The 25072-nt window shown below is 43.5% G+C and overlaps 1 protein-coding gene across 3 annotated transcripts in view; it reads right to left on the reverse strand.

Annotated features, from left to right (window-relative positions):
- The window catches only part of col18a1a (collagen type XVIII alpha 1 chain a), a 66659-nt gene that overhangs the window by 21731 nt on the left and 19856 nt on the right, over positions 1 to 25072 (reverse strand). The window contains exons 1-3 of one of the 3 annotated variants that reach the window (XM_035174264.2): positions 11291 to 11750; positions 2220 to 2761; positions 115 to 204 (exon numbers count right to left, since the gene is read on the reverse strand). In XM_035174264.2, the coding sequence (XP_035030155.2) occupies positions 115 to 204; positions 2220 to 2761; positions 11291 to 11621 (963 nt within the window). In that variant the 5' untranslated portion in view covers positions 11622 to 11750. Of the gene's footprint in view, positions 1 to 114; positions 205 to 2219; positions 2762 to 11290; positions 11751 to 25072 lie in introns of those variants that run through there. The other 2 variants (XM_035174267.2, XM_035174266.2) reach the window with 2 other exon arrangements.

Consider the following 25072-nt stretch of genomic DNA (forward strand, 5'->3'; position numbering starts at 1 on the left):
CTTGAAGAACACAATGTACGTTGTGCTGAACAACCCCTGCACGACATACCCCTCATATCCCCTCAAATCAACTACTGCATGTAGGCTATTATCTTCTAAATGTGATGAGCTCACCATATCGGAGTCGTCCCCGCCCTCGTCCTCGTCACAGTATCTCTCAGCGGCTCGGGGGTCTCCCACCAGCCTCAGCTCCTCGATCTCCCCCTGTTGGAAGACAAGGACGTGGCGTTTTGATGTTTGATGATAACGTCAGAGCAGCACACACACACACACACACACACACACACACACACACACACACACACACACACACACACACATCACATGTCTCACTTTCAACTTATAACTATGGATATTCATCTGTGCAGTTCCTGCTCAGGGTTTTGGCAGCAGCTCTCAGGGAATTCCCCGTTTCCACAAAATTAGAGGAGCTCTTGATGTCTCCAGTTTTAGCCTCGACCTGTGAAGGGCCTCTATCTCTGCCCCCACACACACACACACACACACAGTCATAATCTGATGTTCCCACACCGGATGCTCACAGATAGTATGAATACTATCTTCCTATCAAAGGGCCACTAGCTCTGTATGTGTCGGTGGTTTCTCCGCTGATGAGTTACTTGATGTTGAGTCTTTATGTCCTGAGAAAAGAAGTCTAATGCATTTTTCTAAAGAACTTTGATGTCAAATAGCTAAAGCTCTTTGACATTGTACTTCAAACTGTCCTTTAATGATCGCACTGATGTAGCTGACATGTTATGGTCTTTTTCAAACAAACGGCTTCAGATCTTTACATTTAATTACATCCTCTTCACTGAACTGTCCCTGCAGCAGGATTTTGCCGGCGATGCATGATAAGAAATAAGGACAAATCATATTTCGGAGTGGAATGTACATTTTATAAATCCAATATGTAAATATTTAGAAGCGTAAGAAGCCAAGTCTTAATGTGATTAGGTTAATTAAATCCACAAGACCTCAGGGGCCGACAGTGCTAAGGTCAACTAACAGCACATGGTCAGCGAGACCCGAGAGAAGATGTTTTTAAGTAAGAACTTTATAAAACAGCTTTTTGAAAACACACCCATTCCAAAGGAAAAAACGTAGATGAACTCTTCAAACGCAGCTATTAAAAAGATCAACACATTACATCTGAGAGAGGAAGTAAGAAATGATCTAGACAAATACTATACACTTTAATTCGATTGTTTTATAGCCAGAAGGAAAGTATTCATTTGGAATTTGAAAGTTAAAGTGTTTATAGTGTTTTCCTTTATGTCATATTCCTTTAATGTGACACAAGATACTTTTAAAATGAGAAACGCCCTTTATCTGCTCTTAATGTTTCAGTTGTGTCCTGTTAACAGAAGAAGCTCATTTACGTCCATGTAACCAGCAGGACTCTATAGTTAGAAATGCTGAGACGTATAAGCTGCAAGTTAAAGGACGACCATCACGTTAAAGTTTAACTCAATGTGAGAAGGACACCGAGGCCAGAAGGTCACGTTAGCGCCTAATTTCAAATCTGACTTCAAAAGCAAGGAGGTGATGAGCTATCTTTTGTATCGGGGATTAAACTTGTGAAACTCTTTCTGAAGAGTCCAAGTGTCTTTTCCCCAAAGTAAGAGAAGTTTCCCTCAACACCAAGGAGTACACAGAGTTCTGTGGTTTTCCCTTTTGTGCCCATGGTTTATTAGCCGCCTGAACAGAAACAGAATGAACAGCCATCACAAGTTACATATTTCTGCTGGCACGCCTGGTCTGAGCAGGGAGCCACGGCTGAACTACTCTCACCCTTTTACAGCTGAGGTCAACATTTGCTGCAGTCAACTGCCGAGCTTTACTGCAGTCAAACGACTCCGGCTAATTACGTCCCAGCTGTGAGCTTTTCCAATTATGTGCAGACAGCTCTGAGCAGGACGGAGCCGTGGACATTTATGTTATGCTTTTGGAGTCGGCCAATTTGGGCAATCAAGTCATATGAGGGTTATTCAGGCAAGAGGTTTCACATGCCTGACTATGGGAAATCAAAACATGACACGGCACCTTTCCAGAGATTCCTGCAGCAGGACTCACCATCACGTTGCTGTCAGTGTCATAGTTATTCAGAGCCAAGTATTTCTTTATCTGAATTAAAGCTTTTAAAATACATTAGTTATAACTTATTGGGTTATATATCCCTCAAATGAAAAACAGACAAAGCATTTGTATATACGCACCAGGAACTTGTCGGGATCCGCCCCCCCAGCTTGCCCGACGAACACCCCAGCACCGGTGTCCAGCTCCATGTCGTCCGGGGACCTCTCAATGCGCTTCACCAAAGGCTCCGTGGCACAGTTGTGGTACAGCATCACCTTGTCGTCCCTCACAGCGATAGCGAACCGGGTCCAGATGTTCCTCATGGAGGGCACGGGGAACAAGGCTGCTTCATACGACCGCTGCGAGCCAGGTTCTGTGTAGTACAGGCTGATGGTCTGGTCTCTGCCCTGTACGGGCGACAGTTTAACACCCACGTACATGATCTTCTGCGAGGCATCTGTGACGGAGAAGACGACCCCCCCCTTGTCAGAGGTGGGCTTCAGGTTGAAGATGAGGGAGAAGTCTCTGTGGAACGGGCTCGGCAGGTGGGCGCGTGCCAGCTGGCCGGTGTTGGCTTCGGGGCCAAAGACATATCTGGAACTGTTGTCGGGCCCAAAGACTCGGGTGATCTCTTCGGGAGGAGGATCCCCGATCAGCTGCATCAGGGAGACTCCAGTGTCTTCTAGAGGAGGGGGGGGAATAGATGTTAGGCCCCAATAGGCATAAAATACAGTGTGGGTTAGAAGGGAGGGCAGCAGGACAGGGTGTAAAGTTAGACAAGGCTCTGTTGGTGGTTGATTTAAGGTGAATGTGTGATCAATGTCACTATGACAGATGTCTTTGTTCTACTAAAACAAAATTTAAATCAACATCTTAACTGGTGATAAAGTTCTGACAGTTCTTCTCAGGGGAGGAAAAACAAGCAAACACAACATGGAAGGGTTGACGCTCCTCAAATAGGGCCAAAGGATGCAAGGGTCATAAGAGACCCTTAAAAAAAAAGGTAAATCACTTCAGGAGACATTTTAAGTTCTCTAATCCAAATACAAAACCAGCTGAACCCTAAACTCCTACTTCCTAAACTGTAGGATGATCCACACAGGCAGCGACCTGGTGATACTGTGCGTGACTTGAGAGTTGATTGATTTAGCTCTCACAGTAAATCTGCCACAGGCGCTAAAGCCGAAAAGAAAACGTGAAGAGTTGTTAGGATCTAAATTCATATCTCTGCAAATGTCTATGGCAGAAAATCACATATTTTGAACCTTCATCAATCTCCTGTTATATTTAGATGGATATCTATGCATCACTTTCCTAAAGGTACAACAACAAAAAAAAGAAAACTCTTCCGACTTGTGTGACATCTGCTGAATGTCAGGGCCCCGGGGCGCAGGGCCCAACAGCTGGGGCCTCCCGCATATCCGTGCTCAGTCTTCCATCACCCTGGGTGACTCGGGCGAGGTCAGCACATAATTATCGGAGGCGTTTAGGAAATGCAAGGAAACACAAAGAGCGGTGTGTGTTCGTTCACACCCACGTCAGAGGCGGTATTACGTCAACCTTTTGTCTAGATCTCTCTGCTTTTCCCAAAACAATATTACCTCATGTTAAAAGGCAAATGACCAAAAACCACTGTTTTGGGAAAACCACTTGATGCAGTTTGTGGAGCTTTGAAGAAACGCTTTGGTTCACCACCTGGTGACTAACGTGCTCGGTTCAAAGGCTCCGCTCTGCCCGACTGCTACAGATCAGTGGGGTCTGCAGTCGGCTTTGTTGAGAGCATAAACATGCAAAGTGTTCAGCCGGACCCGAGGCGCTGCTTTCTGCCTTATAACCACGAACAGCAGTCTGAATATTCTGCAGATATGACGCTTTCATTTGGGTCTAAGCTATAACAGACAACCCAGTCAGGCTGTAACAGGACAGCAATAAAAATACCTTACAGTATTACCTCGGAAGTTCAGCTGGTGCCAATCTGACATATATTTAAAAGTGACGCTCATCACTGGCTGTAAATTTCAATATGTACAAATGCCAAAATATGGATGAAAATAAAGCATGAAGATGTGTCCAAAGTAACAAAAAAATGGAACAGCCCATTTTATAATAGCTACAAATGTCTTTTTTGCATCATTCTCTAAATAAATTAACTGTAAAACGATCCTCCTCAGTTCAGATTTAAATAGGATCTTGGTAGAAATTCCAATAACATAAGAAAAATAGCATTGTTTAGGATATTCGGCGCCTCATTCAAAGAGGATCTTTCCCATATCCATCTAAAGTGCCATTGGGTAAAAACCTAATAAATCTGTCTGTGGATAAAACAGATGTTCTCAGTGGAACTCCGGTTGAGAACAGCAGGTAGACCGAGGGTCCTCGACTCCTGCGTGGATGGCAGTAAACAAATTAACTGTCATTTGCACCGGGGCCGACCAGATGTTTACTCTGATAGAGTCAGAATGAGAAAGCTCGAGGGTCTCTGCAAGTGGGCCTGTGCTCACATGTCTGAACCTGGCGCCCTCCTAGACACCGTCTCTGCCAGGGTGGGACTGAAGAAGGCAAAACCACCGTGTAGTAAATCAGTGGTGAAATCCATCATGATGGAAAGCACACCATTTTAATTTGCGAGATCCTCCTGCTACAGGTGCTGCAGCCGACATGTGAGCTACCTCTGATACAGAAACACTTCATCACTGAGCTTTCATGATAACGCTTCTTCCACTTGAGAAGGAAAAGCTCTGAATGATGTTGATTGTGTATAAAAATACTTCACTTCCTTGTTTATGTGCAAGAAAAATGTGTTTTGTCAATATGCAGGTAGTCATAAAAATAAAAAAAAAACGATGTGATTTGTGTGTAGATTAAACTTCAAGGTCTGTAATAAATTGGAATGTGAGGCACATCTCTAAAACAGAGCCCGGTTGCAGCATGCAGCATTCCTCTAGAGTTCAAACTGAGGCTTCACAGTCACGGTAATATCATCATCATCTTTCTCAAAACATCTGATTCTCTAATGCGTTTGCCAAAAGAACCAGCAAACATCCTTTTGAAACGCGCGCGCACGAGCTTTCCTAAACTCCCATTAGGGAAACATCTACCCGTTGGTCAAGATATGCACCAGCAAGAATTGGAATATGTTCAGAATTTACCAAAAAGAAAGAAACATCCACGTGAACCAGATTATCATTGAACAGTGAATGTAAAAAAGTAACTCAGATCTTAAAAAGGTGACTTAATGTTATTAGGCCCGCTTGGGGACTGTGAATTTCATTACCGGATGTAAAAGCGGATGAAAAGGTTTGATCTGCCTTAAGACTTCCGTAGGAATGCGTTTCCAATGTGCCTGCAGTGTCAGCAAAGGGCCAGCGGGTCACTCCTTCTCACAGATCAAAAAAATCCGCTGGGTGTACAAAGGCCGCCACCATTAGCATTTTAAGTGCAATCTCAATTCAGGTCTCCAAACAGCTTTTGTTGTCCGGTGACAGCTTCAAGGCCAATTGGCTGCAGAAAGGAGCTGCTGATGAATGGCGCGCTGCTGGATTTACGGTGCTAGTTTGTCTTGTCAGGACGACCACTCACTGACCAGGACCCAGCGGCTCTCCTTCGTTTCCTCACATTCCAGGAACCCAGTTTGTGATACCCTGTTGATAAAGCTGTATATATACACAGCGTGAAACTGTATATACAGCTTTGGGGAAGTACGGGATCCTGTGTGATCCACGGGAAAACATTCGAACATCTGGACAGTGCCAGAGAACTTTACGGTTTCACTGACTTCACTCCATCACTGTTTAAAACCTCCACTCGAGTCCTGCTGACAGGGGCAGGGATCTCTGCCTCACTCCGCACAGAGCTGGTCAGTGCTCTCACCCTGTGTTTGGAGTGTCAGGGCACATCGTAGCCCCGTGATTGGAAAAACAAATACCTACAATCGTGATGCATTCGCAGCATAATCCATGTTATGGCTTCTCAGCCAATTGATTTTAAAGGGAAATTCAATTTTGGCCACATGATACAGTGGTTGTCTTGTTCTCTGCTTCTTTAATCCCTGTTTGATCTTTTAGTTTCAAAGTACTGCAACATTAAATCACTGTGAAGTACTTGCTGAATACTGATTCGTCATGGGTTTAATATGACAAATGCATTCACCTTTAAAAGCCTGTTTTGTTTCTTAAGGCTTTTTTCTCTAGAGATATAATAATGTGATGGAGTTATGGAACCTGACATGAACTTTTGTAACATTAAACCTTTAGCAGCATGTGGAAATATCCTCTAATGCTCCAAAACCAAGCTCCAGGATAAGGTGTCTAATCTAATTTGTCAATAAACTGACGGTAATAAGAAGACAGTGTGTTTTAAATATAAGCTATCCACAACATGAATATTATATCTTTCTCCCTGGAAAGTTTATTCCCTGAAGTATCATTAACCCGATGAAGCAGAATGCTCGGAAAAAGATTTGAAACCCAAACAAACCACATCACAGGCCAGGAAGGAGAACTTTATGTTGGCTCCCACTAAGCTGTAATCCTGAAACCACTAAAGAGAAGACAGGTCGACCACAACCTGTGCACTTTGCTCTTTGCGGAAGGAGTAATGTGAGACTGTTCATGTTTTCTACCTGTACGTATAGAGCTTTGAAGAAACACACGAGGTGTAAACAAACCCCCGTCTGCACATACCACAAATATGTCCTCTGAGATTTCGGGAGGAAAAATATCACTTTACGAATATTCTCACATGGAATGGAAATACGTTTGAATAGGTTTAAATCCAAGACGGCCCTGCTCTCCTTCAGAAACACATGTCAGAAACTCTTACTCTGAGAGTGTCACAAAGGGGCAATTATCCATCTCATCCCTGCGCTTCTGAGCCGTGTTTAGCAACACTGCCTCATCAGTGCTGGTTTTTCTACTGATGCAACACAAACCAGAGGGGGCAACGAGTTTCTGGCAGCAGAGAAGTCGGACGAGACTGTGCCCATAATTGGAACCCTCCTGAGCGCCGAGTCAAAAATGATTCCCTGGCAGGAGCCGGAGCCAGCGTCAGGCCCCTCCTGTCATGAGATGCAATATCAATCTCGGCTCAATGGAACCATGGTGCTACAAAATCAGCGTCAGACCACCAGAAAGGTGAACAAGCCCCAAAACACAGTGTACACGGACACGGAGACACCATTAACAAAGAGCAGTTTGTATCTTCACAGAAGATGAGACACCAGTGAGGTGGCCAGGCACAGGATTCTGTCAGTTTCAATCAAACAGTATATTTCTGACACATCCTAATGGAGTTTCTCTTATAGGATGTAGCTTTACCATCGAGAACCAGCCCGAAATAAATTGCTGTTGACCTTTTAGACCCTGATATGAATGACTGCTCATCTTTCAGGCAGGGGGCCGGTAACCATGGAAAAACATCATTAAAAGACCTATTGTGCGCCGACAATCCCGTCTCCCCCACCCGGGTAGTGAGGGACCACATCTGACAGATTTTTCTAAAAAGTTTTCATGCACTGAAATCTCTGCAAATTTCCCCCTCAGTAATCGCCCACATATATATACACACATCTATAGGGTACGATATTTCAGTGAATGCAGTGCTCTTCCTGTGTCGGTGGCCCCGTCTTTAAAAAGAATATACCAACTTAAAAAGCTGTAAATATATCATGAGGCATTCTTTCATGACAGGTCATCGTTCAAGCGATGCGGGAGTTGGGCTGGTATTAAGGCCCGGAGCGATGAAGAGCGTACGAGTGCCCTCCTCCCACACACATCCAGCCCCGGAGCTGCAAAGTGTCTGAACCTTCCCAGACGCTGCCCAGTGTGGGTTCTGATTAGTGAGTCCTAGAGGTCAAAGCAACCAACAGAGCTTTGTGACACATTATCAGCGACGTCAGTCAGCCAATTTTTTTACGGATTTATCGGATCACACACCGGCACATAAGCAGGAGGAGATCGTAAAGTCATAGTTTGACTGAATCTGAAGTTTACAAGTAATCCTCAGGATCTGGCAGCAGAGAAACCTCACAGGGACAGAACTAAGTTAAACATCAAGTTTAATAAACGTCAAAAATAGTGAGCACTGTCCATTGCAATGCATTTGAATGATTGATAATAGATGGTATTGATTACGGTGGCTTTCTGTCTATCTCTCCAGTTTCAGGCTTCTTTTATGTGCAATACACAACATCACTGCCTTGGATGTGAACTAGGGCTGAACAACTGATTGCAAATGATTGAATTCATAATATTCAGAAAATGACTGTCAACAGGTCTATTCTGTGTCAGGGCTATAATATCTCAATCTATTTTTTAGCTTTATGGGCCAGAAAATTAAACCATAATCCCCTTTACTAACCTTCCTCCTGTAGAGAAACCACACCAGCAAACACAAAGCTCAAACAATTCACATATACAAATCAGTTTGGACCCAGATGTGTCTCTTGAGCCAGAAACTCATGTCCACTCATGTCTGTCCACGGAGCCGGCTGTCGGAGAGATAGCAAAGCTGTAAAAGGACACAGTCTTGAACTCAGTGATATGAAGAGGAGGGCAGCAGAGTGACAAGGGGTTTGGTTTGTCTGAGACAGGACTGAGGACACAGGATGTTCTCACATGAATCAGTAGCAGCAGTAAATACAGAGTCATGTTCTCCATCAATTTAAGTCACCAGGGGCAGGGGCTGTGTTTATTACTTTAAATCCTACAGAGGATGCTAAAACAATGTCCTGTTAAATGTATCCATAAACTACCACATCACTATTAGTTCACTGCAACAAATGAACTACTCTGGTATTTGATTTGCCGTATTCATTGGATCTGAATGTATTTTGGGCACTTACAAGCACATGAGATTAAAACTGCAGCAATCTAGAACATACACATCACTCAAGATCAGACAGAAACACATGCTTTGAATGCTGATTCATTTCTTTTACGTTAAAACGTTCACTTATTAAAAATGTGTTACCTGTGTGCAGTCACCCTCCCGCTGTCAGAGGTGTTTTTGACATCCCACTGAAAACCACTGATGCACACATGACTGTTTCCCATGCACGACAACCTACAGTAATCCGTCCGTTTAGACAAATGCAAATCAAGCCGCCTGCAAGTCACTCACTGTCAAAAGAGACATGCGATTCCACATGCCAAAGTATCTACAGTACTTCATGCACAACTTGTTCACAGAAGAAGGCTTCTCTCTTGCGATTGAGAGAGAAAAGCCAACAGATCTATTTTACCTAGTAACCCTGAAAATGTGACGATGGCAAAATGGTATTTTACTTTGTTTCTAAATAAGAAAGACAAGAATTGCCTTGGAAACAAAATATTTTGAGTTTTCAGTTATTTAAAACCATTTAGAAACTGCAGTTTAACTGGAAGATAGAAGATCTTTCAATTCACATTTAATGAGTCATGTCAGCTTGACACTATTTAACACTATGGACTGTCTGTCTGTCGATGTTACGGCTGAACTGCAGGACAGGAAACAAAATGTATACAAAACCAGGCGCTGTCCCTCTGAGCAAACATGACCCGTTAAATCAATAAGCTGCAGAGGGCACGTACATCATCTGGTTTGCTAATGAACCACAACCCCACTGAAGTGTGTGTGTGTGTGTGTGTGTGCGTGTGTGCGTGTGTGTGAGTGAGGAGTAAGTTTCATGCAATCCAAAGGACAAGGGAAACACATACAACAGGTTAAACACTGCAAAGCATTCTGGCATCATGCTTGTTAGACTGTGACCAGATTAATGTGCCGGATCTTTCACCAAAGAAGTTTTTTAACAGGGATACATGTCAATTAATTGGGTGGGTTCTGGGTATTGGGTGGAAACACCAGACAAACTGGGGCAGTGGGGATTTTGAAAACTGGTTCAAAATGAATCGATTCATTTTGAACCAGTGATTACCTTTCTGGTTACTAACTGATAAGCACTGATACCCATCCTCCTCCTCATCTGGTAGAGTGTGGCACTCCACAGGGAGGTGTCCCTCATCCAGGAGCGTCCAGCAACTGTCCCGCAAGACCTCGCAGAAGCTGCGGCAAGGCAACACCGGCGGCGCACCCAGGGAGCCACACTTTGGTACCGAGAGAAGGCAGAAAAACCACTCCACACTATGGTGGCAACGTGAACTCAACAGCCATGCCCACTTGTTCAGGAGTGCCTGCACTTCCTCCACACTGCTCTGGTTAAGGTAATTGGGCACAAGAAATCGTTTCCCAAGCATGAAGGAGCAGAACGGAAGTGGTCTATCCAGCAACAAGCATCGTGGGGATTCTACTAACAGCGTTGATGTTGCTACTTCTGTGTGGCTTTCAGCTGTCCGGCTAAATAAAGTTGCTTTGCTCGGCTCTTGTTCACTCACTGATGTTTGTGAAGCACCTGAAATGAGATTGATTTGACTGGTTGTCACAGTTTGACTAGTTGCTACTGCAGCAGTAAGTTCTTGATGTTGTGTAGCTATGGCAGCAATGTAAGTAGTATCTGGTCTCTTGCTCGGTGTTTGTTGTTGGTAAATTAACCTGTTTGTGGTATTAGTTGGTGTTGGGCTTGTAGAAAATGTCTGGCTAACAAATGAAGCTTGGCTAGTCTGTAAAACTTGGTCGGCTAAAACTTCCTGAGCAGCTGTTGACTCACCAGCCGGTAAATGAGTAACTTCCACCATTTGGTTGCCCTTAGATACTGTGGTAATCTCCACGGAGCTGTTGTCTTCAATTGGAGTTTGTAGATCCCCTGGGGTGAAGTTTGCATGAGAGGGCTTAGTCAAACTAAAGCTACTACTGTTAAGACTTCTAATTCTGCTCGTGTTATTGGGAATTTCAACAAAGAAATCAAGACTTTGCTCTGACTTCCTGACACCAGGATTAAGGGCCTCGTCTGTTCTGTTCTGAATGATTAAGGTCAGATTTAGATCATTTTCCTGGGATGCCACACTGCCATCTATCCTCTTGTGATCTGTAGGTACGACTGCTTCTTTTTCAGTTTCCTTAAAAATCCTGTGAGTTTCAAATTCAGATCCCCTGCTAGTTTGAGCCACTGTTGCAAACCCAGATTCAAACCTGTCTCCAGAGCCAGACCAAAGACCTGACCCTGGGTCTGCTGCCAATTCAGACTCCAGACCAGATTCGAGTCCTGATACCTTTCCTGTAAGACTTTCACGATCAAATCCTTCAGACCCCATACCCTTTAATGAAGATGTGCCATTACCAGGTTTGAGTACGGGTGACGAAATCCCCATTGGGCCCTTTTCTGTTGACTGCTCATTCTCCAGTGGTGTAGTAGGTATTAAAGTGGTCAGTGCTGCAGAGTCAGTGGTGTCAACCCACGGCTGCCCAGTCACTTGGATTCCATGTGCCTCATCAATGATCTGTGTTCCACCCCAGGCCTCTGTTGGTTGTTCTCCACTACCTGCCGGACTGCCAGAGCCCTCTTCCATTGTTGGGGCCAGAGTTGTGGTACCAGTCCAGGACCAGAACCAAGCATCAGAGCAGACCACCCAGTGGGCCAACAAAAACAAAACTCCAGCCTGGGTCCTCATCTTGGGCACAATGTCAAGTCTTGTCCAGCTGCTTGATTAGGGTCCCAGAGTTGACTGTGACATGTCCACAGAGCCACTACCCTCCTTGCAGACACTTTCCTCCAGCTCTGTCCCCCCGCACACTCCACTAAGCAGAGAGGAAAAGTGAGGGGGAGTGCCCCATTCAAAAGAGTGAAGGGGGGCAGAAGGAGATGTTCTCCGCATTGGCTGCTCTGCCAATATTTCCTCTCCCAACTCCTCCTTCCTTCTCCTCCTCCCTTTGTCACAGCAGTGAAAAGCGATCTCTCCTGCTGACTGATACCTTAGAATTACAGCTGCCTTGCCTTTCAGTGTACAATCCTGATGCTTCCAGTGTTTCAGTGCGGAGAGGGGCAATTTGTTCCCCATGACTTCTTCTCTTTGTTCAAACACGATAATAAGAACCACTACAGATATCGCCTCGAGGAAATAGCAAACTGGATGAAAATGCAGCGGCAGCCAAAGTTATGTTTAATTTTCACAATTAGATTCAAATTAGTCCCATTCAACTGCAAAAGTGCAACAAATTACTGAGCAAAGTTTTTCTGTGATATAAAGAAATGGTATTATGAGATTTTTACCATTTTAAATCCACATTTAGATGAAACCAGTGGAATTTAATCCATTCCACTGCAAAAACTCAAGACTTAAATCCTTGCTTACATCGTCTCGACTCTATAAAATGCAGTTTACTACCCAGTCCAGTTTAGACCAGTCTCCCCCGGTGGTTACACAGTAATCCAGGCCTCACTTTCTTGTCCAGACGGGTTTTCTCATACTGCCGACGGGATCAGTTGACAGAGACCCTCCACATCTGCTAATCGCAGATTAGTGATTAAAGGAACAGGAGGTTTGTGCAAGTGTCTCTCTAATAGTGCCGGGGTTTTAAAATGAAGACAGATATTTTGCACATATAACCTGGGCTGCTGATAGAATAGGAACTCAGGTCATTTGTGCACCATCCACATGTTCATCCTTTAGGTCACTGAGGATCCAACTGACCCCCGTCTGCAAGTCTGTCTGCTAAAAGACAGACGGTGAACAACAGAAGAACTAAAGAAATGTGAAGCCTTCAATACTTGTACGTATACAGCTAATAAAAACAAAGATCTTGACTAAACTAGGACATCTTAAAGAAAATAAGGGAGCTCAGTTATTTTATCACAAGACTAGATTATTTCTGGACTTTCTGCCCCAATGAAAGGAAAATGCTGTGTTTGTGTTGTGTCATATGAAAAGCAGCTTCCTTTTGGGCAAACATGATTATAGGGGACTCGTGATTGTCTTTGGCTGGAGCCCATCTCAGCTTATTTGTTTTTATTAATAAGAACATTTATTCTTCAAGGAACAGAAGAGAAAAGAATAACTTGGGTGAAGCCAGTTTGAGGAGGGTGTGTGTAACATGATTTCAGTGTTTGGGTTACCCTCTGGGAGAGAAGGAGTTAACATTCTTGACTGTTCCCATGTAATCGCTCACTCTAAAAGCCGTCAAAAGATAGACAATTTAATTATGGCCATGAGAAAAACATGACGAATGAAAACTTTCTGTGGGGAAAATAAGTTATTTTCAAGGTGACTTCCAAGACAGTGCGATGCAGCAAAGGGACGATCACCAAATGTTTCAGGAAACGAGCATTTCTGTGGTCAGACGAGCTCAGTGATCAAAGCAATTGTCAGTTTCAATTTGTCAGTGTGTAAAAACCAAAATAAACACTGTTTATAGTGGGAACTCTGTTAAACAAACCCTGAGGTAATAAAGTCCTTCTTGTGACAGGTAATGATTAGCCTCAAACATCAAAACCCCCTCTCATGGACTCTAGTGGCTCATTGTATTGTTGTGCAGGTTCAGATTATAGAACATCATTAAAGCATTGAGCCTTTTTTTCAGAGATAATGTCTAAATATTTATACCAGGGCTGTTCAGAACCAGATCAATGTGGCAGAGGTTACAATACTGAAATGCAAAAATCCAGACAAAGAGAAACTGTCAGAAGCAGAACGGCTCATCTGGAGATTCCAGTTAGAGCGGGGTTCTTCCAAAGATGACACCCAAACAGCCGCAGGTTGTTTTTATACCATTTGATTCAAAGTTGAAAAGTGGAAAACTTGCCAAAACAGACTTGGGTGGCCGAGCATACCCGCTGACGCACTGTCAAACGTCTCCTCAGATTTAGGAAAAGCTTCGCTGACAAGGAAAAGGCAAAATTACACCGGATGATGTCACTGGCATTCAGGCTTTTGGAGTGACAGCTTTTACAGCAAAGGTCTGATCTGACGTGTTCTGCAGGAAAAGAACATGTTCCTCTTGTCAACATCCTTGTTATGTAAAGAACAACCTCAGTCTGTGGGAGTTATCAAGAGGAATCCTGTTTTCATTTGTAATGAGGTCATTACAGTAAGAATGGCTGAAAGGTTTACACTGTATTTCTACCTGCATTATTTCAGAAAGTGCAGAAATGTATCTCCACACAGGATGCGTTCAGGCAGTGTTGAGCACAGATCACCCACGTTTAGCTCCGAACGCAGCAAACTGCATAAAGAAACGCTTCGGGACACGTTAACATGTGTTTGATGTGAGCGAAACTCGAGCTACCGTGCAGACACCTGCGCTGATTAACATGCGGGTTTGTGTTCGGCTGAAAAACGCTGCGGTGGATCTTTCTGTGCAGTTGACAGCTGGATGTTTTGGTTTGTTAATACGTGGGTGATATTTGTAATGAATGTTAATATTTGACATGCAAAGGTTTACTTAACCATCTGTTATGAGTCAGAGCTAAACTAAAAGGAAACAGCAGCTAAATGTTGTCGTTCTCATATTTTTGTTTGATTGCAAATTCAGTGATTCTCACTCTAAAGCTTTTCAAGGGTCAAAAAGATTCTTGTTTCCCACTTGACATTCTGGGGACTTGTTGTCAAACACCGGACAATAATGTCCCATTTTAATTGGGAGTTTGCAGAACATCTTCACAGCAGATAAAACCAATAATGAAACCAAAACTAATTCCATGGCTCGGTACCAAAGCTGCTTTCAGACATGCACTGAACTCCAGGTAATCTCCTGAGATTATCCGTGAGAAACACAAATGTTCGAGTTAGTTGCTCTGGACATTCTCCAGAGTTTTTCCTGCCAACGCCACAGAGAAAATGTCAGACTGAGCTGAAAGTGAGAAAAGAGCTGGAGATGATCTGCAGGGTTCACCACCAGCGAGAGGCTCCCTGGATGTTTCTAACAGGTGACTGATGCAAAAGAATAGAAATATCTCGTGATTTTAGTTAATATGTTTAATATTTTCAAGAAGAAAACTAAGCATGTAATGTGTTAAACTTAAAATAAATAAATAAATAACCCATTGTATTATTATACTGAAAATAATTCATCTTTGACTATAAAAGTGTTGAACTCATGCATTTACAGTCACATTTTGTTTACGCCATTCCTTCCGGACAAACAAAGGCTGCCTTTATTACACCAGTGTAGATGTTGCACGGTGGTATTCCCTTATAAACTTCTGCAGCGTCTGTGACCTGTGAAACCCTGAGACGTTTGAGCCCCGGCTGAGCTGAAATTCCAGGCCTCCCCAGTGTCTGTCCTCACAATGCACGGACAAAAGCATGAAACCTAAGACCAGGAGTGAGTCTGAGGCCCCGAGACCATCAGCGGGAGGATAAATGATCGACTAATTACAACGCCAACAAAACCCGCTGAACATAATCCACGAGTGGGGCCGAGGGCGTCCAATTATGTGTCACTGCCTGGTGGTATTTTGTGCCACGCCGACTGTCATTCAGGTATCACGTTTCATCTTCATAGTGCCAGTTTTCATTGGTGCTAAATATAGCTTAGGTGAATAATTGAAGAATACGAGGTCATACACATGCAACGCAATGTCCTGGTCCTGCAAAGAGGGGGGAGGAGGAGGAGGCATTTAAAGTTAAATTCTCCTGCAACTTCAACATTAACCCAACACTCCAGCTGCTTCTCAACTTCTCCCAACATCCAACGTGCGTTTAGAAGTCATGTGTTGTTGTGCAAAAGGCTTAGTGAGGATTCTGCTGCATGGCAACCGTCCACAGTGCGTCCCTCTGGCCTGAGGTAGAACCGCTGCACAAACACAGGTTGACAATTCAGAAAAGGGTCTATTTTCTCTGCAGCCTTAAGAACAGCTAGAGGGCCTTTTGGCTACATCCCCCCCCCCAAAAAAAAACCTGCACCTTCACTGGTGTTATTTCAGCAAGTGGGGGTCGTTGACCTCTTGCTGTGAGTCGTAGTGCGGCTGCTGTCTCAGTGGTTACACAAGCATTTAGCTCCGAGACACTGAGCGCTGGGGGTTTTAAATGACACAACACAACTTAGGGTCGTCCAGACACTGGTGGACGAGCCCACATTTGGACACACACACACACACACACACACACACACACACACACACACACACAGAGACACACACAAACAAACTTTGGGATGCAGTTGCACAGCACGACACAGCTGAGCAGCATTGTAAACAGCAAGATAAACATATACAAACCACCCCAGTGAACATATGTCTGTAACACACACACAAACTTGTGTACATCTATCTTAGTGAGGACATTCATTTGCATAATGCATTCCCTAGACCCCACCCTAACCATCACGACTAAATGCCTAAGCCTAACCTAATTCTAACCCTCATAACTATAGATAGACGTGCACGCACACCACACACACACACAGTGGTGAATCAGGCTACATAAAGGGACTATTCATTGGCCTTTGAGTAAATTTAAAGCCTGTTGTGAAGTCAGGTCTTAAATCAGCAGTTTGTGGTAATGTCCTGTTGTCTCCTGTCCCGGTCCCGTGGGAAGTGTGGTGTAATATACAGTTTGTCCCAGAACCTAAACTTGACTTTCTTGAGAGTAAAGGTTAGATTGATGGCAAGGACAGTGGCACCAGAGAGTAAAGGATGTTTTCCACTGGTCAAAAACTTACACCCACTAACATCCGGCCTTTGTCTGCAATGTGAAACGATACAGAATTCACTCCCGGGTCAAATGACTCTACAGTCGATATGGATTTTAATCGGCTCCGATCGGCAGTGATGGAAATGTGATACAAAAGTGAATGTGGTAATTTGGAAAGACATCGAGGTGAGAGAGCAATTTCAGTTTTCGGTGCATTCCTGACGTCGAACATGACGCTTTGGGGGAAAAACACACAAAGGCAAACTCGCAATGGGAAAGAAGTTAATCACCTTCTTTAGAAGGTTTGAGTGTCGCCCACTGATTCAATGCTGGGATTTGGAGAATGAGCCGCTTTAGCTTGAGCCCTTTTGTATCAGCAGTGTCAATGTATGTTAGAGGGTTCATTTAAAATGGCAGCAGGAGACATGCAGCACATGGCCACACCACAGTGTTCAAACATCTTCTTTAACATCTCTCAGCTCTTCAGCCGGTGAATGTGTGTCACTGTGTGTGTGTGTGTGTGTGTGTGTGAGGCAGAGAATGGAAGGTGGGGGGTTGGCTGACAGAAGAGAGGTCAGAAGGTCACAGCTATCAGATTAGGAGGGAAAGGGGTCCTGCCTCCCACAAATAGAGACTTATCACAGTGCTGCAGGAGAGAGGCTGAGAGTGAGTGGCCCTGCCTGGTGCCTGTAGAACACTCTCAGTCAGACATGTTGTTTGGGACTTTAACACAGTCACTGTGTTGCAGAGCTGCAGAGTTTAAAAATGAGTTTTCACATGTTGACGATTCAATAGAGTCGACAGTTGGTGTGTGTGTTGGACAGATGAACAATGAGTTTCATAGTTACACAGCATGTTACAGAGGTCAAAGTTCATCAAATGATCAATTGTTTTGCTGCTATATTAAGATATTGACTTCATTTGACCTCAATGTCATTGTCAGACTATTAATCAGATGTTTCATGGACAAAAAATAAAATAAACCAATTGATGAATGACAAAAAGAATCATTAGTTGTGGCTCTAAATGATAATCAAGGCCTTTTTTTCTGTTCTACTGATATTTTGCCCTCCATATTTAAAAATGTGTCCGTCCATGAGAACACAAAAAACTACAAAATGCTCAAACAAGCATGCTGGCCACCAGGTGGCGATGAAGTCTACATCAATGATCAGTCAAATACCAGAGAACAACACTGGGCGAGGCACATGTCTGTGAATGTTGGAAATGTGAAGCTAAATTTAGCAGCAAACTTGTAATTAGACTAATTAGACTGCTAATCAAACGTAGAGAAAACCTGTATATATCTGCTACTGTTGTTGCCTTTGGCTCATGTTCAGAAAGCAGAAGTGGGCATGAGCGAAGTACACTGTGATGTCATTGTTTCCCAAACGCTTCATTTTACATGGACACAAATGGACAGACAGAAAGTGGAGTTATTTGAAAATCTGCCCTTTGGAAGGCGTTTGTAATAAAAAAGGGTGTAAAGCTGAAAGTGTGTTTCTCTTTTAAAGGGTTTTTTAACAACCGTTCTCATTTTACTATCAGTCGTTAGTAGTAAATACAACATTGTCTCAGGCGAGTCTCCAGCACTGACTCTAAATCCAAAGAGTGCGAGATTCAACAAAGAACTATTACCTCTATATATCTGCTTCTATATAACTGTTACTACTGCTTGTGCTGAAAGGCGGCAAAGATCCCTTATTGGCCCTTCGGAGCTAAGCTGCATCCTTCCACTGAAGGATCCAGTGTCCTGTGGAAAGAGACAGAGCGTCAGACAGAGCCCTGCGGGGCTCCTCACAGTCCTGCTCAGGCAAGCAGAAACAGCTCGGCTGTCACTCTGAATAAGACACATTCCATAACAACAGGAGACGACGTAGCCCGTGGTGCCTAAACAACGGTTACAGTATAGCAGAGAGGGGGGGTGCACCGTACTGTATATAGCACGGAACAAAGGGCTCCCATGTTTTTCCACATTTGGTGCATTAAAGAAATGTTGTTTCCTCTGCTAACGCCATCACATCAAAGCTCAATTGATTTTCTAAACATGCAGGGAACCCTGGGAAGACGGCAGCCACACGTTCCACTCAATTTGAAAAGACCACGAAATGCCCCTGCTGAGAAAATGGGCTGATTGGCTCCTTTGACATTTAATCAAAACCAATGAAACATGTTTGTTTTGGGAAACGCACCAGTGGAACAGAGGACGTCAAATTCTTTACATGTTTTATACAAATAAACAACAGAGTTGACTTTTATAACTCAGTCACACGGCCATCAAGAGGGACACATTTCTTTATTCTATAAGCTTGTTGCCGAAAAGTTCCAGTTTGACTCCGGGAAACTGCTGCTTGAATATAACACTATTCATAATAAATATGGCATAAGGCATTATAACTTGAAATGTATTGAAAATCACCTTTAAAAAAGCTCTAATGGAGGAAATTACACAAGACCTGAAAGCCGGCTTCCTTTCCAGTGAACCTTCAAACTCATCAAGGACGTCTTGAAGAGTTCTTGTACCTGGAGCGACTCGACTAATTAGTACACTGTCAAGTCAGAGCATCCTGGAAATGTACTGTAATTGGCCCAAAATGCCCGTGAGGTGTGATCTCGGCTAATGACAGACGCCGTGTTGATTCTTCTGCCTGAAACAAAAAAAGCTCCCTGATTTGAGTCTGAGACTGGAGCTGACACTTCACAGTGCATTACTCTAATAGCTGTTTACCATTAAAGTGCATATTGGCCATGACAGAGTACTTGTTACACTTTGACATTTAAGAGTTGTGTGGCTGGTTCCTAGCTGTTTTTATTGCCACCTATTACAGGCTATTAGCGGCAGGTGTTCTCTAGTAAGGAAGACTGTTTCCATTGTTCTGAAGAACCCTGGGGATACACAGTCCTCACTGCAGACTTACGCACTAAGCACAAAGATACACATGCATGACAGATTTCCAGCAGCAGCAGCAGCGGCAGCTTCAGAGAGTCGGATTGTGCAACAGAATATTTCTACCAGAGGCATCACATCACCACCCAGAGAGGGGAGGTGCAACTGTGGGGAAACAGCTCCCTCTAACGTCCACATGTAGTATAACACATATAGACAAACTGCTTTGCCTCAACTCTCTATTATAAATACTTTTTAAAATGCAACCACGCTGTAATGAAACCTGCTCTTTCCTCCCAACATGGATTTACAGTCGCATGAGGGTGAAGACATCCTGTTTGACTGCTGCTGCCGACTCCAGCACATGACACTGGACAGGTGGTGCCCTCCCAGCAAAACCACACCTGTGGGAAATCAAACACAAACCGTCTATGAGGCCTGTCAGCAACGGACAGTACGTCATGGCAGGTGAAGCCCACGGTCAAGACACTGAGGGGGTTGCTGATTGGTTTGTAGACGGGCGTGCGTCTGACGTCAATTCAGCTTTTATATTCACTAACTTTTTTTGGATTAAGTACATAGAAAAAGTAGTAGGTTTACAGTTTGAATGGAGAAAAGGAATTAACAGATTTTGTTGACACTGTAATATCATTATAGTCGGTGGTGAAGATTAAAGCAATCCAGCGAACTGCCGCTGCTTCTTCTTCTACTGTTTAATGTAATGCATAATATAATGCAATTTATCCTAGAGTCCAAAAGATCCCAAAAAGTGTGACAGTTACATGATTAACTTGATCATTAATATTTATTTTTTAAAATATTTATCAATTTACAATGTTTGTTATTGTTATTGTTTAGTGTGATTTTGGTGTTGTATGATTGTGTGTATTGTTCTTGTCTCCTCTCTATTGAGTTCTCTATTATTAAAATGTATAATTAAAAGGGCAAACAGTCCTAAATATGGTTTATTCGATCAGGACCAAGTCTACCTCTTTTGTTCTGACTGGACTCTGGTCTGTTGTTCTGCACCGTGCTCTGAGCCTCCACCTGTTACTTGATATCAAACTAAACTGATAAGGCAGAAGGTCCAGACCAAACAAGGTAAGTCTGAAAGCTCCCTGAGATAATAGAGTCATTAGAACGGGTTTGTTTTGGTCAGCTACACCGGTGCAGAGGCCGGGACTTCGGCAAAATCTCTCACCACACCTGCACTGATGTCACGGCACAAAGAAAAAATCACAAACACGTGTTCACAGTTATTCTGTTTCCTGATGAGGGGACTGAGCCATCAAGCCCCTCAAGGTGCCGTCTGCTTGACATTTAATAGCCCGTGAGATGACTCGCACTGAAACATATGGAAAGATTATAGAATCACACTCGCTGCCAGAGGAAACCTCTGCTCCAGTCCAGTGATTAATTCAACACAGATCTTTAGGAGAAAAGCAACATGATCTCCAGATACTTATGGAAGATACAGAGAAGAACGTGTTAACGCAGCCTTGGTCACTTGTGCTATTCTCTGTTTTCAACAGTAGAGGGCGACCAAATCACTGTGTGGTCTGCTGCGGGTTTCTACGGGACACTGACCTCATTACAGGCCAAGGCGCTAAGGTCACAGGGCTGTCATTAACACACACACACACAGACACACACACACACACACACACACACACCAACTGAGAGACAGGTGGGGCCGACAAACAGGATGACAAAGTCCATCAAGGTCAAATCTAAATATTTAAGGTCACCACAGGAAACAGACCTTAAATATTTAGTTTCACTAACTTGCAATAAAGTGCCATGTTGGACGAGCAGGTTCCTCCAACTTTCAACAGCAGCTACAGAGAATTCCACTTTAACTTCATTTATAATTCATGTTTTCATTCTTTAGTTACCGTTTGTCCTTTTTTGATACGATAAAGTATACACTTAACTTCCCTTCTGATTTTCTCATGATCACTAGTTTCAAAATAAGACAACTAACAACATGCTGAAGATGTAACTTGTTTAAAATCCATCAAAAAATCCATTTGCAAAGAGACAAAGAGCTCAGCGTGCAGCTTGGTGAGTCTGTGGGTGAACTTGAAGCGATGAGTCGTCTTACTCTGACAAATCATTTACCTGCTTTCTGGACCTGAAAAGAAAGAAGACGGACACTCCCACACCTGGAATCCAGACCCTGCTTGTCTACCAGGGGCAGGGCCGGAGGGTCACGGAGTTGAAAATGTCCCATTCAAGGTTAGTTACATATTTACTACAGATTATCTGGGTCTGGGACAGGAGAGCATATATGATACACGCTATTATTAATGGCTGGTGAATAATCCAACAGAGACTGCAGGAATTGTGCTTTCTCTTCCTCTTTCTCTTCCTCTTCCTCTTTCTCTTTCTCTTTCTCTTTCGGAGCAGCGTCCTTCTCGGGCACCAGGTGGCTGCAGGTCACACGATTGGGCCTTTTGGCTGCAGGGTCACTAGTTTAACTCCAGGGAGCATCTGTGAAATCCTGGGCTGGGGGGCCTGAAGGAGTCATCTGCTTTGATGAAGTGGCACAAAGATGTCCTGGAGCAAGACACTTCACCTTCCACTGCTGGTGGCGGCCTGATGATAAATGACTTGAGGGTTGTTACCAGGTTGAAAGCATAGTTCCACCACTTCACCCAAGTTTAACCTGTGTTTTCAGCTTGGATTTGATTTGTTCATGTACTGAATGGTTGTCCACCCACCAGTAAATTACAGTTGTTTTCCATATACCCAAATCAACTGGTGCTATATTAATGCAACCAATTTTCTGACTGATTTCTGCCCAATGTGTGTTCTCCTGCAGGAAAGAGAAAGGAGACGGGTTCATTTCTCTTTTCTCAACCCATTTTGAGGTGAGTGTGAGAAGGTGGAGAGGTTAGTGGAGGAATTGCTCCCACCAGCTGTTTCCCTGCCTAACAGGACAGTCCATGCACAGCAAGTCTGAACTCTTCCTTCCACCAGACATCTGACACACATGAAAGACGCCAAGGGGTCCAATTTGGGGCCAAATACCGGGGCCATATTTTGTCACCTCATAAAAAACGTCAAGATTCCACGCAAAAGCCAATGTTTAAGAAAATCCACTCAAACTGCAAAAAACACTGAGCAGCGTTTATCACCACTGCTTGAGAAAGAGAGATGAAAACCACTGGCTGAAGATCAGAAGGTAAAATAATTGGGGGTTTTGCAGATACGGCTCATCGCCGATCAAAGAGGAATCCTGGCGCTCGCCACCTGATCAGCTGCAGCGTTCTGTTTGGGGAATGTTTGTCCGGACGGTGACGACAACGCTGTCATTCTCACGTCCCACAGGGATGAAACAACGTGGAGATCGGAAGTCCGGAGTTAGCAGTGTTGACTTTGGGGATTAGGATCCATAACCGGATGGGTAGAAAAAGAACAAATTATCCAGATACATCTTTGAGAGACGTGTGTGTGTGTGTGTGTGTGTGTGTGTCTGTCTGCAGGGACATGGAAAACAGAACTGGCATCCTTTAAAGAGAACCCTTGACCTTTTTGTTTTCTCTCAGACAGGCTGTTGCGTCTCTTACTCTGTGACATGTCTGTGCACATTCATACACTGCGTCTGTCTCCCGGGGATTCGTTCCAAGTCCATATTTATTTTTGCGAGCGTGATTGTTGTTTTTACTATTATCCTTTCCCACATGAGCGGGGCGAGATGAATGTGGGTTATGAGAATTTCTGTTGATAGAGTTGTGTCAGGGACGTGGTGGGAGAAAAAACCCTGATCCTCGAGCAGCAACACCGACACAAACCAAAACACAAACTAACGTCAACATTCAGATTGTGTAAACTAGGAAACAGCAAAATCAATCAAATGCTCACTAATTCTTTTCAAAACTACCTCAGGACGAGAAAAGCTGTTCCTGCTTTGCATCTTTACATCTTTTTAAGGGTTTCTGCCTTTAATCAGCAGGAAACTTGATGTTTGAAGAACAAGTAAAAACAGCTGTTTCAAGTCCCAGATTCCTTAAAGTTGAATTAAGCAAGATGAAAAAACTAAAGGCAAAGTGTAAAGAATGAAAACTTCTGTGAATAGGAGGAAAAAACGGCGTGTTTGTTTGGTCTAGCTACGTTTAATACGCCGTGAAAGACGCCATTAACATAATAACCCCACGATATAAAAAGAAAAAGCCTCATTGTTGTGGCCAGGTTCTCTTTTATGTGGGATTGGACTCGATCATTAGCTTTTGTAACAAGTCTTCACTCACGTTCTTTGGAAAAATGTCCTGCAACACACACTGAAAGTTGATTTTTAGTGGTGGTGACCTCAGACATGGTCGACAGGCTGGTAACCTCCGTCACTCTGCCAGGAACTGACTGAGACGGGGATGAGCTGAGACACGAAGTCAGACACGTGATTCTTCTTTTTCATTAAAGATCTGAAGCATTCTTTTTGGTTATATATCCTCATTTCACACCGTGAGCTGTTCTCTTGTGTAATTCATAAATATTACAAACTGTAGGAGACTGTGAAAGTCGTATATATATATCAACTACTGTCCATGTTTGTCTGAGGAGCTCGGGTTGTGAAGGGAAAAGTGATTTCATGTGGTTGCTGGAGAACAATCAAAGCGAAGCATCGTGGACTCGGCGTATGAGATTGAGATTATACCTCCGTCTCAGACAGTCTGTGTTTCCGCTCGCTGACTCACGCCAAGATGAGTTCTGTGTTCTGTGTTTAAACAGCGTGAGTCAGAATAAGCAGAGGGAAACTTCTCCCACACATACAGATGGAGGGGAAATACCTTTTCTAAGAGCAGACAGAGACTGGTCTTTGCATGCAAACATTTAAACCTGCACAAATATTTACGCCACGGTTACAGAGAGGCCTGCACAAGACAACACATTATCTGTGCAACACATTGAACGAACTCTGTGCATGATGATGGGCTTTGTACATGCAACCTCATCCAATATGTGGAATATCTCTCATGTCTGTTCACATCAGATTCATTCAATATGGATAATATCATTCAGTTGCTTGCATCCTTGTCTGTTTGAACCATATTTATCTATTATTTATTCAATAAGATCATTTTTTATGTCTGTTTACACTATACAAACAAATAAACACTATTTTTTTTGTTTTCAACCATAGCATACGCTCATGAGCTGGATGCTACATTATTTTATTCTACTGTGTACTTGTCTTATGTAAATCTATCCATCTATGAACACATTTGAATTTCCTTGAGACTTGTTCAGCAGCAAGACTTGAAGACAGTCACTTTAACTCAGTCTATCCTCAGTTCGACTCTCAATCTCTAAATCGAACGTTATTTTGTGGGTCTGGTTTTGACACGTTAAGGTTCATTGTGTCTCTGAGCTCGCATCAAACTAAACAACCCAGTTAAAGGAGCTGAAGGAGCAGGAATTAAGCCTCAGACTTCACAATTCATTGGGCAATTCCAGCAATATCAAGCAGGCCATTCCCTCAGCCTGTTAATCCCAAAATGAATGAAGCATGTGTTTGAACATCAAAAGGTCCTTGGACTGTGGCCGTTAGAGGAGCATTCTTCTGTGACCAGGCCAATGAAAGGCAGACGTTTCCAGAAACCTC

Source organism: Hippoglossus stenolepis, chromosome 13 (genome assembly GCF_022539355.2).
Source record: "Hippoglossus stenolepis isolate QCI-W04-F060 chromosome 13, HSTE1.2, whole genome shotgun sequence".
NCBI classification, from domain to species: Eukaryota; Metazoa; Chordata; class Actinopteri; order Pleuronectiformes; family Pleuronectidae; genus Hippoglossus; species Hippoglossus stenolepis.